Source organism: Vicia villosa, unplaced genomic scaffold (genome assembly GCF_029867415.1).
Source record: "Vicia villosa cultivar HV-30 ecotype Madison, WI unplaced genomic scaffold, Vvil1.0 ctg.002344F_1_1, whole genome shotgun sequence".
NCBI lineage: Eukaryota > Viridiplantae > Streptophyta > Magnoliopsida > Fabales > Fabaceae > Vicia > Vicia villosa.
In genome coordinates this window covers 259,045-276,171 of record NW_026705900.1, presented here as the reverse complement: position 1 = coordinate 276,171, position 17,127 = coordinate 259,045, and the positions used below count along the sequence as shown (strand labels likewise).

The following is a 17,127-nucleotide window of genomic DNA, read 5'->3' as shown; positions in this document are numbered from 1 at the left end:
ATTTATTGACTTTTTTAAAACAGTAAAACGAAACAAAACTAGCAGCATTAACAAATGAAGTTAAACAAATATAGATGCTGGAAATCTAATTCAACAAGAAGTATACAATAATTTAATTTAGAAGGGGTGGATATGGGTTCTTGTTGACCAGCATACCCAACAAAGCCGAAAAAACTAGGCAAGGTTGCAGATTTACAGCGTTTGGCAACTGTCAGCTGAATACATTAAGAAAATGTGCATAACTTTAACTTGATTTTAGGTTGATGATGTTCTAAATGATTAAAATGGAAGAATGTGTACCAGATCCAAAAGGAAGAAATGTTGCATTTTCACTTGGATCGTTTAGTGCAGACGAGCTGATTCCATAATCAAGCTATTTTTTAGAACCTAGATGAAATATCAATATCAAAAGATTAGCGATGGTATCGAGTATTGCAATAAAGGCACGTCATGGTAGTAGACATAATCCTTCTGTACCAATTGAACCGGAACAACCAATACAGCTCCAGCAGGTACGGTTACACCAGTTGCAAATTTAAAGTCTAACACAGGGACCAACATTAATGAACAAGTAGTTAAATTTCCACATTTCAAGGATATGAATATAGTCCTTGCATATATTGCATGATAATCTATGCAGTGAAGAGTGAGAAATATCTCACCTTATGTCCATATATCCACAAGTCCAGACATCACTAATATATAGGCCAAAAAACACTAAAGATTTGTAATACTCAAAATAAGGATGGAAAGACACTCGTAGTAGATGTTTGCTTTGAATTTGGTTGGTACGACAATTATTATCGAGTTATATTCAAAATCAATATAAGTAAACTCATTGTGGCATTTCAACAAACACCTTGTTTACCAAAATCAGTTTTTCAATTATTTTCAACACAATTTAGCATGAAAACATCAAAACATAATTATTCTCTTCAAATCAATTTTGCTATGGCGGAACAAAACACAAGCTAACAACAGAAAGCGAGAATCGATTAGGAACAACAACAACTTACAAGGACAAGTCACTGGATTGCTGCTCCTAGTAAATTCCTTTTGAACTACAACGGTATCCACGTTCAGTAGTTGAAGGTCACTGGACACAAAACCACGTTCAGTAATCGATTAATTAAAGTGCTTTTGTGATGAACTACAGAAATGAATAGGATGAGAAAGAAACAATATTACCACTGTTTGATTGGCGTCAAGATTATGCTCGAAGAAGAAACTTGGAAGTGAGAAGCTCTCGAACAAGAATGTGCAGAAATGAGAAGCACTTTAGTAACGAAGGTGAGACTGTGAGAGGCGCGATAAGTGAGAAGCGATTTCGCAAACGATTAGGTTAATCAAAGTAACTATTAGTGGAAAATGATTTTAAAAGAATAATTAATAGATTATATATAAGTTTTGTTTCAGAATTTTAAAATCTAAAGTTATTGTCTTAGTGGTTGGTTCCTTGGTAGACATATATACAAACAAGGGTTTGATACCCACAATTTGAGTTTTATTAGATTTTTTTTTCAAAATTCTCATAGCTTTTACTTTATTAAAAAAATTAAGTTTAAAACTAAAATTTAAATTTAAAAATAACACAATTCACATTAAAAAATTAATTAATATTGAATAATTAATTATTAAAATTTTATAAAAATAAATAAAAGGAAAAAAGATATTAAATAAAAACATATTTTAGTAATAAGTAAAAATTATTATGGTGAGAATAAATTAAAATAATATTTTTATTTATAATAATTGACTAATTGTTTTACAATCTACAATTAATTTTGGTCAAAAATTATTTTCTGAGCAAAATTAATTTTTGTTTAAATAAAAAAATTATTTTAATTTTTTGTTATCATAAATAATTTAATTATTTTTAATGGAAATAGTAATATTTTTTAAAAATATAAAGTTAATATTGTTTGCTTAAGAGTAAAAATCAATTCTATATTTTTTTGTCTAATAGGATAATAGTGATGGAGTAAAACCGTAGATAAAAGGGGTATTTAGTGACAAATATTAGTGATAGAGTAAAACTGTAGGTAAAAGTGGTATTTAGTGACAAATATTAGTGATTTAGTAAAACTGCTGGTAAAAGAGGTATTTAGTGACAAATATTGAGCCTTCACTATAAATGAGTGTCACCAAAAGTCAATTTTTTTGTAGTGCATTTTTTATATTAGTAGTAGATTAGCATAAGTTCTGTAAGACTATTTGTTTAAGAGAACTTATGAAAATAATGTTCATCAGTTATTTTTATCTTCTTTTCAAAAGTTCTTCAAGATAACCAAGTTTTATTTATGTATTTAACATAGATTCTGTAAGACTATTTGTTTAAAAGAACTTATGAAAATAATGTTGATCGGTAGTTTTCATGTTCTTTTCAAAAGTTCTTCAAGATAACTAAGTTTTATTTATGTATTTTAATTCAGAGTACAAAACATAACATAATGATAATAAAAAAATTATTCATATTTATTTAAATAGGCCGGTCTGATAGGCCTAAATTTTTTTTTTTTGAGCTTGAGGCTAACCATTTTAACTAAATCACTAGTGTAAAAACAACAATATAATTTTAAAATTTACACCCGATATACTAAAAACGGGTGTAAATAAAAAAAATAATGGCAATTTTGTAAATATAGTATTATTTTAAGTATTATTAGGTGACAATATACACCCAATTTTTAAAAAACAGGTTTAAATTAAAAATATTATTATAATTAAATCTCAATTACTCCCGTTAAATTAAAAACGGGTGTAAATTGTTTATTAGCTGAATAAAATAATCTAAACATATTAAAATATTACCATAATTGAAATTGATTATTCCCAGATTCAGAAAGTGGAAACCCAAATCTCCAACTCATTTCTTAAAAAAAAATTCACTCAGTGTTCTCTCACAAAAAACACTTTCACCCAATTAAACCCTAAACTACGATTTCTCACCTCTCTCGTCTAACAATTCATCTGCGAAATTCTCAAATTTTTCATCACCGTCTCCATTTCCGACGGCTATCGGAAGAGGATTCTCTCACTATTGATGTCGATTTCACTATTATCGGAGGAGGATGATGTCGAAGTCAGATCTTGCAACCGACAATTGTTTTTCTGCTGGCAGCACGATAATGATTCCGGCGGCGAAACTTCATCTACAAAATGATTTAGTGTTCGACTATGGTGTTTTTCTCTTTCACTGAAGGGTACAAATTTAGGTCTTCATCTTAGCTATGTCTCTTTATGTTCATGTATGGTGATTGATTCAACAAAAATTTATACATGAGTTTAATTATGTGTGAATCTGGGTGTGTATTGTTCTACTTTTTGAATTGATCGTGTTTTGTAGACGCTTAAACCACAATAAGCTCACAGGACCTATCCCAAGAGAACTTACTCATCTTAAAAATCTCAAAAATCTGTGAGTATATTTCAATGTCTTTTTTCTTCTCTTTTTCATGTTCTAGAATGGAAAAATCCAAGTTCAATTTCATTTATCAGCTAATTTCATCTTATGATGTTAGGTTTTGAGTTGTTCAGTTCAGGGACTGGCGATCTTTATTATCAGAGTAATGAATTGGATCCATATATCAAAGATAAGAAAGTGAGATGAATTCAAATACTTTAATGTTTTTTTAGGCTAATTTGATCTGTTTACTAATTTTGTATCATTTATATGTTGTTTAGGAAGAGTATGATTCTGAAGATCTTGAAGACATGATTATTAATCCAACTGATTCTGTTGTTGTTTGCGCACGTACTGAAGATGATGTCAATTTCCTTGAAGTAAGTTAGTTGTACATTATATACATTATGTGACTAGAGCTATATGTTTAGTCCATCCTACATGTACATTCTCAACCTTTACGATTGGTCTACATGAAGAAGAATATGTGTTGATGCCTTAATTTGTTACCAACACTTTCAAAGGATATAAGTGTCTTGATGAATGTAGACATAGTTTTAGAACATGTAGAAAGATTACGGGACTTAATCAATGGACATCTTGTTTGTACATTGTGATGAACTAACAAGTTAATTCCCATCACGTAGAGTAAATAATGAACATTTCGTTTATTTTTTGTAACGAATCTGTTTAAAAGGTTAACAATGTAAACATACGTACTAAGAGAATTAACTTGTTAAAAAACACTTGTAGGACTAATTTGTTTTCACGCGCTTTTAGGTGTTATTTTTACTTTTACTTTTTAGATTTATCACACGCTTGTTGGCTCTGGCAGGTTTGGATACTTGAAGATGCCAATACCCGTGATATGAACTTGTATATTCACCATGATATCATTATTCCGGAATTTCCACTCTGCACGGCTTGGCTGGATTGTCCCCTTAAAGGAGGAGAAAAAGGTGCAAACCCTATGAGTTTTTTTGCTTCATATGTGTAGATAGATGGTTTGTAATGTTTTTGGCTATACGGTCTTTCTATTTTCTGTTTATTTGCTAGTAAATGTATGGGTTAATGGAAATATGAATAGCACAAGGAGATTAACAAACTTCAGTTATGAATTACGATTAGTTAGAAAATAAGGAGATTAATGCTTTATCTTTTAGGTTATTGCAATTTATGTTTAAGATTCAACCTTTGCATCATCTTACTATCTTAAAATTGTTTCGTTATGATAACAGGAAACTTCTTGGCTGTTGGTTCAATGGGACCCTCCATAGAAATTTGGGATCTTGATGTTGTAAGTGTATAAATGTTGCTGCACTATCCAAAACCTCCTAAGCTTAAATGGAGTTTTTTTTGGGTGCAGAATATGTTGTAATTTTCTTTTGTTCTCAGATTGATGAGGTAGAACCATGTGTGGCGTTGGGTGGCATAGAGTCAAGCAAAACATGGAAAAATGGGAAAAAGGTTTGTTAAACATTGTGTTAATCAATCAGCATAAAATTATTTGGTTACCTCTTTTGTTCTGGATTTGCTGGTTACTAAATTGTGACAAAATTATTAAGTCACATGTGATATTCTGTTTGTATGGTCTGCTGTGTGAAAATTTAAATTCTATTGCCCGTCTATCTATCTATATTTTAGTGATTTATGGACTTTATAACAACTTTTAGATTGTGAATAGCATTATATGGAACTTTTAGGTTTGGGTGATATTGGTAGTTATAGGTTTTCTGTTAAAGATTGGTTAGGAAATTAGCTAAAACTGACTGCTTGCTTGATGTGCTTATGTCTCTTTTTTGTTTTGACTTGATGCAGGGTGTATGGACTCAAATGTCGGTGCTTGGAATGGCAACTGCTTGTATGACTTGTAGGTTGTAATCTGAAAGTTTCCATTTGGACCTCGGTAGCTCGAATCTGATGCAGTTGTGGAAGAGACAGTTTCAGGTTGGTTTTGGTGGGTACTTGGTTTTCATTTGGTTCAGGTACAATTTGGTTTGAATAGCCAGTAATTTTCTGATGTGAGTTTTCTTTGGGTTCTAATTACTGAACTAGGTTAGGAATTATTAGAGGGTCTGTTAGTTAAAAAAATAAGGCTGAATTGTTAGTTGGAAATTGATGAAAATCTGGTTTTTCTTCTCTTCCGAACTGTCAGCCACGAGCTTTTACTTTTCATATTGTCCTGTTTCCGAACTGAAAGTTTCTCACTTGTTTATTTGCGTATAGTGCTTGATGTATGTATGGTATGATTGGATATTTGACAATGGACATTTATATCGAAGCTTGGTGTTGAATGAATGAATGACCTATTCTGATTGTGTTGCGATGTAGGCAGTCTAATTGGAACCGTACACACGATTTTATAGGCTTTTGAGATGCCCTTTAGGGGCTAAAGAGGTTTGAACAGGTATGAATATGTTAGATTATTCTGTATGTGTTTTGAATGTGATTTGAAATAATCAGATGTTGAGTTGTATGGTGAATCATGGCTGGATGATAATGGAACTGTTTTTTTTCTGTTTTCGGATCTGACCTGTTGCATATACACACATTATGTAGTTGCGATTGAAGATTAAACGGTTGGTTTTCTGGTGACTGTTGTGTACAGGTACGAAACAAGTGCAATGTGGATGAATTTGTTGGACAGTTTCTGAAAAAAAGTTAGTCAGATATGCCAAGAATGTATGTGTATATTTTGGAAGCCTTCAATTTGCATGAAAGAGTTGTATCTGTAGGTGACCAATATATGAGTTGGATGCTTGAAATCTGTTCTAAATTGTGATTCATGTGATAGGTATCGTGCAACAGTTTGGATTTGTTTGATTGAGAGAGCTTGGAAATTATATGCTTGAAGTTTGTGTGTTGTATATGATCTAATGAATGTGTATGGCTTGTAATTTGCCTCTTTGCTCTAGACAACGGTGTAATGATACTTTTTATGTTAATTTGATTCCACTGAACAGTGTGGTCGTTTTAAAGTCTGAACTTTAGTGTGATAAACAAGGTCTATATTTCTGATATTGATGCTTTTTGTGATTACAGGTTTAGGATTATTTAGTTAATACTGCAACTGGTAGTCAAACAAGAGAGAGCGTCAAAGAATATTTGACAAGTATTAAATAGCATGAAGTTGAACTATTTCATGTAAGTATCATAACTATGTTCTTCTCATTTATTTTATGCCCGAGAAATCTGTTAGATGCTACGTTAGCAATTTCTGCATTTTCTTTATGTCTCCATATTCTCTGCAATATGTATTTTATGATATTTATGTTTACCTTAGAAGTGTGGATTGTCAGGTTTTGAAGCTTTGTAGTAACTGGTTACTAGATATGCATGAGTTAAGCCTAGATATTAGTGTGTTGTGTTGTGTTTGATGATAATTGTATTATAAGAATCTTATATCTTTTTCTAGACACTGATTTCTTTTGCTCTAGTTCTAGGTAAAGTCTTGATCAATATGACTAACAATATGCATTTGAATGTCATGTTTGTAACTTTGCATAATTGTTATCAGTTTGTTAACTTTTAATTATTATGCAGATCATAGAGGATTGAACAATCCGTTTTCCAGATGGACAGATAGCTGAAATAATAGAGCTAGTAGAAAAAACATTGCCAGCACCATGTAACAAAGAGAAATCAAAAGAAATCTCCGAGGACGAAGAAGCAGAAGCACAAAAACGAAAAATGGTTGAAAATCAAAAGGTTGAGGAGTAAAATCTACAAGATCAAATGCAAATGGTTGAAGTGGATAAGGACATAAAAATGTTGCCAAAACAAAAGCCAAAGAAGAAGAAAACTTATATATGAAGAAAGTGTTATGACTTAGTTAAAATATAATTTTTATGTGTATGATTTTATAGTACTTGAAATATTATGAATGCACGTGATTTTGTATACTTTTTGGTTAATATTAAAAATATTTTGACTTAGTTAAAATATGATTTTTATGTGTATGATTTTATAGTATTTGCAATATTATGATTGAAAATGAAATATAACTAAATGGTGTATATGAAATAGGGTGTAAATAGATTTAAATATAATATAATTGTTCATTCATAAATGGCGTATTTACACCCGATTTTTATTAAAATAGGGTGTAATTAAGAACGTATTTACACCCGATTTTAATTAAAACAGGGTGTAATTAAAACGTAATTATGCCCAATTACACCCGATTTTTATTAAAATAGGGTGTAATTAAAACGTAATTACGCCTAATTACACCCGATTTTTATTAAAACAGGGTGTAATTAAAAACGTAATTACGTCCAATTACACCCGATTTTTATTAAAACAGGGTGTAATTAAAAACATAATTACGCTCAATTACACCCGATTTTTAACGGGTGTAAATGCGTTAGACATTTCTCACCCTGTGGATATACACCCGATTTTTATTAAAAATAATGGGTGTAAATTTAATAAAAAACGGGTGTAAATTAACATTTTTGTACTAGTGAATAGACTTATAAAAAAACCTAAGTCTTTTCTATTTAAAAAATATATGTGCCCTGAGCCTGTATAGGCTAACCTGTACACCCTAATTATCGGTCTCACTTATTTCCACCCTAATTATAATCTCTTCATAGTTAAAAAAAAAATGAAGCGAAAATCTTTGATTATCACGTGCAACACCTCTCTCTTTCACCTAAGACTTCAATTTTGCACATAAACAATCACGACATTATTATCTATACCACGTTGAAATTAAGATGATAATATGATAAGAAATAGTACCAATACACTCATGTCAGTCCCTATAATTACTTAAACTTTATAATTAAAGAAGATACGATTCCTTTCTTTTGATAATTGCCTAAGTTACTTTATTTTTTATATATCTCTGTCACGCATGTTTTTCCTTCTGTTTCAACGAAAATCCCATGTTTCAATTTTTTTATGAAGTCATCCTTAATTCAAACATATTAGTTTTCACTCATTAAAATATAGATGGATTTAGACTATTATTTTAGTTATATCATTATTGTTAATAATAATGATTACAGTTCATATTGCATAACATAAAATAATGAAGATCATTGTTAATTTTGGAGTTAATATCACTTTACCTCGGCGATTTTCATTTTACCCCTATAATATTTTGTTTTTTGAATTACCACCATGTAATAATATTTCTTTTTGGATTATTCCCCTAAACATATAAATTGAACACTTAATCAAGGAGGTAAATAAAAAAATATTACAGGGTAACTTATGCATTTATGGCACAAATGACATAGATTTTAACATTTCAAGGGGGTGATCTCAATTTTTTATTCTATTAGAGTACAACGAATTTCGCCTATATTACAGGGGTATTATATATTTAACCCTTAATTTTAAATACCAAATGATACATATTAAACCATCACGAATGGTTAAGTTTGCAAATATATACTACTCCGACCTGATTTATAAGCAAAAAAGACAACTTTCACGCTTATTAAGAAAGTTTGTTAAGTGTATTAAATTTTTTTTATTTCATTTAAGAGAAATAACACAATTACATTTGTACCCTTAATTAAATTGTTAACTCATAACCATAGTAAGTAATTCATGTAGAGATAGTTTTGGAAAAAAACATTAAATGTGGGTAGATTTGTTGACATTTGCTTATATTTAAAGCCAACAAAATTAAAAGACTTTTGTTTATATGTAAGGCCCAAAAAGTACTATATTAGAGTATTACAATGATGTTTAAAGAAATTTATCATATAAAAATATATATTTAAATTGATTTATTTTCTCCATTGTCACTTAGAAATTTATTTTATCAAATATGGAGTGTTACACTATTTTACTAAGTCAGCAATTAATGCTGATTACTTTTAATTAGAGAAGTTTGTTTTTAGAAGCCTAGTGGCTATTTCTAATAGAATATTATTCATATTTTGTGGAAGTGGTTGTAACCAAATTATCTTTATAAGTTATGTGGGCTGAATGAAAGGGTACGATCAAATCTACTAATATCTCATCTCTTTAATTCTTTTTTTTTTTGTTGTCATTTTGTTCTTTATCGTTAAGTTTCATTTTTACATTGGAGCTCCTACCGTGAACATGGATTGTTAACGATCTCCCTAACAATCCAAAACATGTTACAATTGGTATCAAAAGTAGTGATCCAGTGTTGTAAAGATGGTTACTCGTCATTAATTGTAGCAACCTGCCCTAAAATTAACCTTTAGAGTCGCCACCTATTCTACCAAGGCGAATAGGAAACCTTTACACAATTACTAAGATTCAGGATAAGATACTATATTCAGGTCGAGGGAAGGTGTTAGGCACCCTAAACCCTTTCCTAAGGTTTGCACTATAGGGTTAATGTTTATGGCTAACATAAAGAAAGGTAACAGACAGTTAATAGGGTAAATGGCAAATTATTAAGATTAAAGGTTTATGATTAAAGAAATAAAATCGGGAAAAAATGAGATTTGTGGGGAAGGGGACTCGCCTTGTTGCCAAGTGCCTACGTACCTCCTTATGGAGGATCAGAGTCTACGTAGTTCGGGGAAGGGTTGTACGCCTTAGGATTTCAATTTGACCTGATATGGTTGAAAGTTGCTTCAAAGGCTTTTGAAATAGCTTATGATAGTTTAGGAATTTGAAAAGGGTTTTGGGAATTGTTTTAGGTTTCGGGCGTACAACCCTGATTTTAATTTGTACTATTAACCGCAATGATCGATAGATTCGATCACCATAGTTAAACGATTAGTAGTTGCATCATTACCAATTTTAATTGATTGATTCAATTATCACTAATAACGAATAAAGGTATTTTTTAGGAATTTTCGTAATTTAATTTGTGCCATTATCCCTCGTAATCGATTGATTCGATTAAAAAGAACAATGAATTGAAGGGAGAAAAATAAATAAGTTAATCATCTCAACTAATAAAATAGTTGAAACCATTTAACTAAATAAAAATTAATTTCATTTTAATTAAATAAACATTTTAATTAAAATTATTATTGCCCATCGCGATTAATCGATTTAATCGGAACGAATAACAAATTGGATTTTTAATATCAATATCATATATTAACTTATTTATAAAAAATTATTATTATTATATTAATAAATATATAAAAAAGAAAGAATTAAAACAAATATATTAATTAAAATTATTTTTAGTTTATTAGGATTAGGATTCAGTATGGCTGCGTTGAAGGTTCATAATATAGGGACTAATTCTGGGGCCTTGGATCTGGGTTGATGGTGAGTTCTATGGTGGGATCTGAGGGTGCATGATATGCCATAGGACCATAGGCGCATGCAATCATAGAAGGAAATTCAGAAAAAAATATATGAAAGGGCCAGGGATCGAACCCTGGACCCTTGGGGTAAGCGCATGCCAACTCAACTATGGCGCTGATGTGTTAAAAGAATGCACTGAAATTTTTATAAAAAAAAAAGAAATCATGGTAACCAAACGCGCGCGAATTTTTAAAATAACCAACCGGACGATGACACGCCATCATCTTCCACCCCAGACCTGTATTTTTCTGAGAATTTGCTACGAAATTGCTATGGTTTTCGCTCATAGCCAATTAACTTAAATAATAACGAACAGAACACAGATGCATATAAATTTTTCGCGACACCCCTATCCTATTCGTCTGAATCATGCGAACTCGACCATACCATTATTGTGACCTAATTTTGCTTCTACAAGAAATCCCCAATTAAAACCCTAAAAGCTTCGTTCGGCCTTCAATGGCTGATCACGTTCTAAGCACCCAAACTTCAAATCGTTAACCCAGAATCAATCAAAGCATCCTAGTTAACCTAAATATGCAATCAATTTTCAATGGAAGTGCATGAATTGCTCAGATCGATCCAATTTTCAGAGCGACATACCTGGGTTAAATGGAGAGTGTTTTGGGGGTGTTGAAGCAGAGCAACGATCCAGACACGTTCAGAATGCCTCAAGGAGTCTTTTGCAACCTTTAATTCTTATTGAAACCTCCTAAATCTCAGAAACCGAATTCACACTTTTAGGGAATTTTTTGAGTTCTTGCAAGTGTGCTTCTGCTCAGAATTTTCGTCCCCTAGTCCACTGCCTTGCATCAACTATTTATAGAGGTTGAATTAGGTTAAGAATTTGAGGCCCAATGTTCTTTGAATCCAATATTGATCTTTTGAGAAAATTGATTTTATTCTTTTATCAAAACCTTCTATTTTTGTCCAATCTTGTGCCAATCCTTTCCAATCAATTTGTCACGAAAATTATATTGTATTTTGTCATTAATATTGACTGGAATCAATCCATATGCACCTCTTAACAAAATATTTGATTTTTCCTTTAATTAAAACATTTTAAATGAAATAAAAAATTATATAAAATCAAATAATAAGCTTAATTTCGTGGCACATTGTTTGGATAACCTAACTGACTTGTGGACCAAGTTTAAATCATAAAAGTATAGGCCCATTTGCAAGAAATCCAATTTGAACCTCCTTTATTTCACATTTTGTCCTCTAAAATTACCCAACTTTGACCAAGCGTATCTCACTCAATTTTTAAGCTATGAGGGAGTTCTAGGACTTTTTGGAAACCTCAAGAGGTCCTCTATAAGCCACTTTGGAACATATTTTTCATTTAGAGCTTTTATCTTGATCATATCCTCTTTGACAAAAAACTGCTTTTGAATGATGTTTGAAAAGGACCTGTAATCTTTTGTATCATATCTCCCAAATGAAGCATTTCTAGCCTTGGCTTGTGAGAGACAAAGTTGTAGAGAATCCAATTTCCTTCCAAATATGCTTTGAGTGGGGAATTTTTGATGTTCCATGTGAAAGTTATGGCCAGTCAAAGTTGAGTTGACTTTCTCCTAAAGAAACCCTAATTTGAACCTTTTTGCATTTGTTCATTTCTGAGTTTCTATTGATAAATCATGATCAATATTTGATCAAATGATGGATATATACTCCTATACTTGATGTTTGACCAAAGATCAGAGGTTTGGAACATGCTTTGATTATGGTTGACTTTTAGGTTCAAACCAGTTGACTGTGAATCTTTTAGTTGCTTGAGCAGGTAACTTTTTGAATTGGGTCTTGACTTTTGCCATGGAGTTGTCTTAGATCATCATGGACCATGGAGGGCTTGATTAAGAATCTTACCTTGTTGATTTCCTCAAGAGAACCTCAAACCTCATCTTTAGGAGGCTCTTGACTAGGGGAGTGTGGTTTGGATAGAACCTTAATCTTTGAGTCATTTTAGATGAAATGAAGGAGGCAAATTTTGGGGTATGACAGCTTCCCCTGTTCAATCTTCTTAAACCTGAAGAATTAGATAGGCATGTTTGCCTGTCGCAATCTGAAGGTGGAAGGTTATTGAACACTGAAAATGCCCTGAAATTTGCTGGCGTTGTAGAATGTGGAGTAGACGCTTTACCGGAAGGGTCCACTGTGTTTTGGTTATAGTATGGCCCTACAGGGCAACCTGTATTTTACACCTTGTCCTGGTGTATGCATGATGTGATGAACTTGTCTGTTGTTGATGAGATTTTTGGAGAAAATCACTGCCGAGGGACTAACGCGATAAACCCATTTGAAGAACTGTTTGAGAAACAGGGGAAATAAATCCCTATTTGCGAGGAGACGTAATTATGTATCACTGCCAAGGGACTAACGTGATACGAATCAACAAGAAGTTTTGAAAGGAGATCACTGCCAAGGGACTAACGTGATAAGACATAACTTATTGCTGCTCAGGGATTAACGTAATAAGTCATAGTTGAATAGGAGTTGGAATAGGATTGGAATAGGATTGAGTCTCGGTTACTGCCAAGGGACTAATGTACCGAAGAGACGTAGTGCCATATCACTGCCAAGGGACTAACGTGATAAGACATAACTTATTGCTGCTCAGGGACTAACGCAATAAGTCATAGTTTGAATAGGAATTGGAATAGGATTTGAAATAGGATTTGGAAAATAGGAGTTGGGAAATCAGTTTGGAATAGGAATGGGAAAATAGGAGTTAGGAAACAAGTTTTGTGGTAGAGACCACTTCCTTGTTGTCGAGTTCGCTTGAATTCCGAGAGGGCCATTTGCTATCATTCTAGCAAGCTGGTGGAATCTTCGCATCCTTCGGATAACTTTACCTGTAGGATATTGCTTTGCAAATGCGTATGTTTATAATTTGTTGTAAGTGCATGAATGTTTATGCAAGTGTCGTGTGTGTGAGTGTTTATGTATGCATGATGACTTTGATGTTCTATCTTTTTTATCACCCATTGGATTTGTTTAAAACCTTTTGAGCAGTTTCGCGAGTCTTAGCTCAGATCATCTGAGGTTAGTTCATTGGGATATTGCAGTGTTTCGGAATGATCGTATCACAAGGCGTATATTGACTGCCGGAGATGTCGTGGTCTCGTTTCCTTTATTTTGTCTAATGATTTGTAAGTTTCTTGTTTTAAGTTCAAAGTTTAAAGTTTATGAGGAATAAATTATTCTTTGCACTTGGTATAAAAATGATGAAAAGACGCAGTATGAAAGGAAAAGCTTTTATTGATATTGCCTTGAATCGGCGAATGTACAAAAGGTGTGAGAGAAAGAAAATGACAAATAGAAATGATATTAATACTGCTATTGCTCTTTTTGCTATCGAGGGCCCCAGCAATCCCTTGACTTCGGAAGTTGATGATTGCACGACTTCTTATCCTTTACGAATTGTCTTGGATTCATGGCTTGGAATCTTGCCTTTGCTAGGCGTAGTACTTCTTGACTGCATCTGAATTGATTGGATTCGGCAAAACATCCCCATCCATGGTGGTTAGGACAAGCGCTCCTCCTGAGAATACTGTTTTTATGACGTATGGACCTTCGTAGTTAGGTGTCCATTTTCCTCGAGCATCGAGTCGGGGTAGTAAGATCTTCTTGAGGACGAGATCTCCTTCTTTATAAGTTCGAGGGCGGACCTTTTTATCGAACGCCTTTTTCATCCTTTTCTGATAGAGTTGCCCGTGACACAAAGCTGTCATTCGCTTTTCTACAATGAGATTAAGCTGATCAAAACGGGTTTTTACCCATTCTGATTCTTCTAACTTTGTGTCAGCCAGGTTTCTTAAAGAGGGGATCTCTACTTCGATGGGAAGGACTGCTTCCACACCGTACACTAAAGAAAAAGGGGTTGCCCCTGTGGACGTGCGTACTGAAGTTCTGTAACCGTGCAGGGCGAAAGGGAGCATTTCGTGCCAATCCTTGTATATTTTCACCATCTTCTGTATTATCTTTTTGATGTTCTTATTTGCAGCTTCGACAGCGCCATTCATATTAGGCCTATATGGTGAAGAATTGTGGTGTTCGATCTTGAACTCCTCGCACAACTCCCTCATCATGTTGTTATTTAAGTTCGACCCGTTTTCCATGATGATCCTATTTGGAACCCTATATCGGCATATGATGTTATGTTTGATAAACCGGGTAACCACTTGCCTTGTTACATTAGTGTAGGAAGCAGCTTCGACCCACTTGGTGAAATAGTCGATGGCGACCAATATGAATCGGTGTCCATTAGAGGCTTTGGGTTCGATCATTCTTATCATATCAATCCCCCACATTGCAAATGGCCATGGTGAACTCAATACGTTCAGCGGATTTGGCATTTATGACACGTCCTTGCGTATTGGAAGCAATCAGCCTCCATTGTTAGCCAATAGTACCCTGCTCGTAATATTTTTCTCGCCATTGAATGTCCATTTGCGTGAGTTCCAAAGGTTCCTTCACGGACTTCCTTAATAATCTCCTTGGCCTCATTCTTGTCCACACATCTTAGTAACACCGAATTGTAGTTTCGCTTGTATAGGACATTACCGTTTAGGAAGAACTTAGATGCCAATTTCCTTAGCGTCTTTTTGTCAATTGCGGAGGCGTTCTCTGGATATTCTTATTTCTCCAAGTATTTCCTAATATCATGATACCAGGGCTTGTTATCAGGTTGCTCCTCGATCGTAAGGCAATAGGATGGTTCGTCAAAGTGTCTAACCGTTATCCGAGGTTCTTGATTTGGCCATGTTACTTTAAACATAGAGGAGAGTGTAGCCATCGCATCGGCCATTTGATTTTCTTCCCTCGGGATATGATTAAAAGTGATGGTATAAAACTCGGCCATTAACTCTAGTATGAGGTCTCGATATTGGATTAGCTTTGCATCTCGAGTATCCCATTCTTTATTGACTTGGTGGATTACCAATGCCGAATCCCCGTATACCTCAAGTAATTTAATCCTTAGATCGATCGCAGCTTCTAATCCCAAGATGCATGCTTCGTATTCTGCAATATTGTTGGTACAGTCGAAACATAATCTCGCAGTGAAGGGTATGTGTCGATTGTCAGGAGATGTCAGTACAGCCCCTATGCCATGTCCTAGTGCGTTTGAGGCTCCATTGAACATAAGTGTCCATACCAAACCTGGTTCGGGTCCTTCATTGGGTCCAGGTATTTCGTAGTCTCTTACTAGCATAATGTCCTCGTCAGGGAAGTCGAACTTCATAGACTGATATTCTTCGATGGGTTGGTGAGCTAGATGTTCTGCCAGTACACTCCCTTTTATCGCCTTTTGAGTGACGTATTGGATGTCGTATTCTGACAACAACATTTGCCATCTAGCGATTCTTCCCGTGAGAGCCTGTTTTTCGAACACATATTTCAAGGGGTCCATTCTCGATATTAACCATGTGGAATGGTTCAGCATATATTGCCTTAGACGTTTGGAGGCCCATGCTAGGGCGCAACCTGTCTTTTCCAACGGTGAATATCGAGATTCGCAATCCGTGAATTTCTTACTAAGATAGTAAATAGCGTGCTCTTTTCTGCCTGTTTCGTCTTGCTGCCCCAGTACGCATCCCATAGACCTTTCGAGGACTGTAAGGTACATGATCAATGGTCTCCCTGACACGGGAGGTACGAGTATCGGTGGTTCTTGCAAATAAATTTTTATGGTTTCAAAAGCCACTTGACAATCATCGTTCCACCAGATCGGTTGGTCTTTCCTTAGTAATTTGAATATGAGTTCACATGTAGCAGTTAAATGCGAGATGAAACTTGAGACGTAGTTCAAACGACCTAAGAAACCACGAACCTCTTTTTCTATTTTTGGAACGGGAATTTCTTGTATAGCCTTTACTTTGTCGAGATCTACCTCTATGCCTCGTTGGCTTACGATGGATCCTAACAGCTTTCCTGACCTCACACCAAATGTACACTTGTTCGGGTTCAACCTTAGCTTGAACTTCTTTAAGCGTTCGAACAACTTTTGTAAGTGTGTAATATGTTCCTCTTCAGTACAGGACATGGCGATCATGTCATCCACATATACTTCGACTTCTTTGTGGATCATGTCGTGAAACAGCGTGAACATGGCTCGTTGATACGTTGCCCCAGCATTTCGTAATCCAAAAGGCATTACCTTGTAACAGAAAGTCCCCCAAGACGTCATGAAGGTGGTTTTCTCCATGTCTTCGGGAGCCATTTTGATCTGATTATACCCAGAAAACCCATCCATGAACGAGAATACCGACGCTTGCGCTGTATTGTCCACTAGTATGTCTATGTGTGGCAATGGAAAGTCGTCTTTTGGGCTCGCTTTATTCAGATCCCTGTAATCTACGCACATGCGCACTTTACCATCCTTTTTAGGGACTGGCACTATATTGGCGATCCACGGTGGATATTCAACTACGACAAGGAATCCTGCGTCGAATTGCTTG

The 17,127-nt window shown here is 34.1% G+C and overlaps 1 protein-coding gene and 1 long non-coding RNA gene across 2 annotated transcripts; one reads left to right on the top strand and one right to left on the bottom strand.

The window, feature by feature from the left end:
• Window positions 1-290: 290 nt before the first annotated feature.
• Window positions 291-1,331, bottom strand: LOC131638604 (uncharacterized). The gene is made up of 3 exons (XR_009294714.1): window positions 1,189-1,331; window positions 1,017-1,096; window positions 291-387 (listed from the first exon to the last, which is right to left on the bottom strand). It is a non-coding gene; the product is annotated as an uncharacterized LOC131638604 (long non-coding RNA).
• Window positions 1,332-3,128: 1,797 nt separating this feature from the next.
• On the top strand, window positions 3,129-4,919 carry LOC131638603 (uncharacterized WD repeat-containing protein C17D11.16-like). The gene is made up of 6 exons (XM_058909167.1): window positions 3,129-3,180; window positions 3,522-3,601; window positions 3,685-3,783; window positions 4,239-4,362; window positions 4,642-4,700; window positions 4,799-4,919. The coding sequence occupies exons 1-6, from the start codon at window positions 3,129-3,131 to the stop codon at window positions 4,877-4,879; spliced, it is 495 nt and encodes a 164-aa protein (XP_058765150.1). The 3' UTR covers window positions 4,880-4,919.
• The last annotated feature ends 12,208 nt before the right edge of the window (window positions 4,920-17,127 follow it).

Excerpts from the sequence above, each read along its gene's own strand:
- LOC131638603 (XM_058909167.1), top strand. The coding sequence starts at position 3,129 with ATGATTCCGGCGGCGAAACTTCATCTACAAAATGATTTAGTGTTCGAC. Across the intron at positions 3,181-3,521 it reads TGATTTAGTGTTCGACTATG|GTTTTGAGTTGTTCAGTTCA; the intron begins GTGTTTTTCTCT and ends TTATGATGTTAG. Across the intron at positions 3,602-3,684 it reads CATATATCAAAGATAAGAAA|GAAGAGTATGATTCTGAAGA; the intron begins GTGAGATGAATT and ends TATGTTGTTTAG.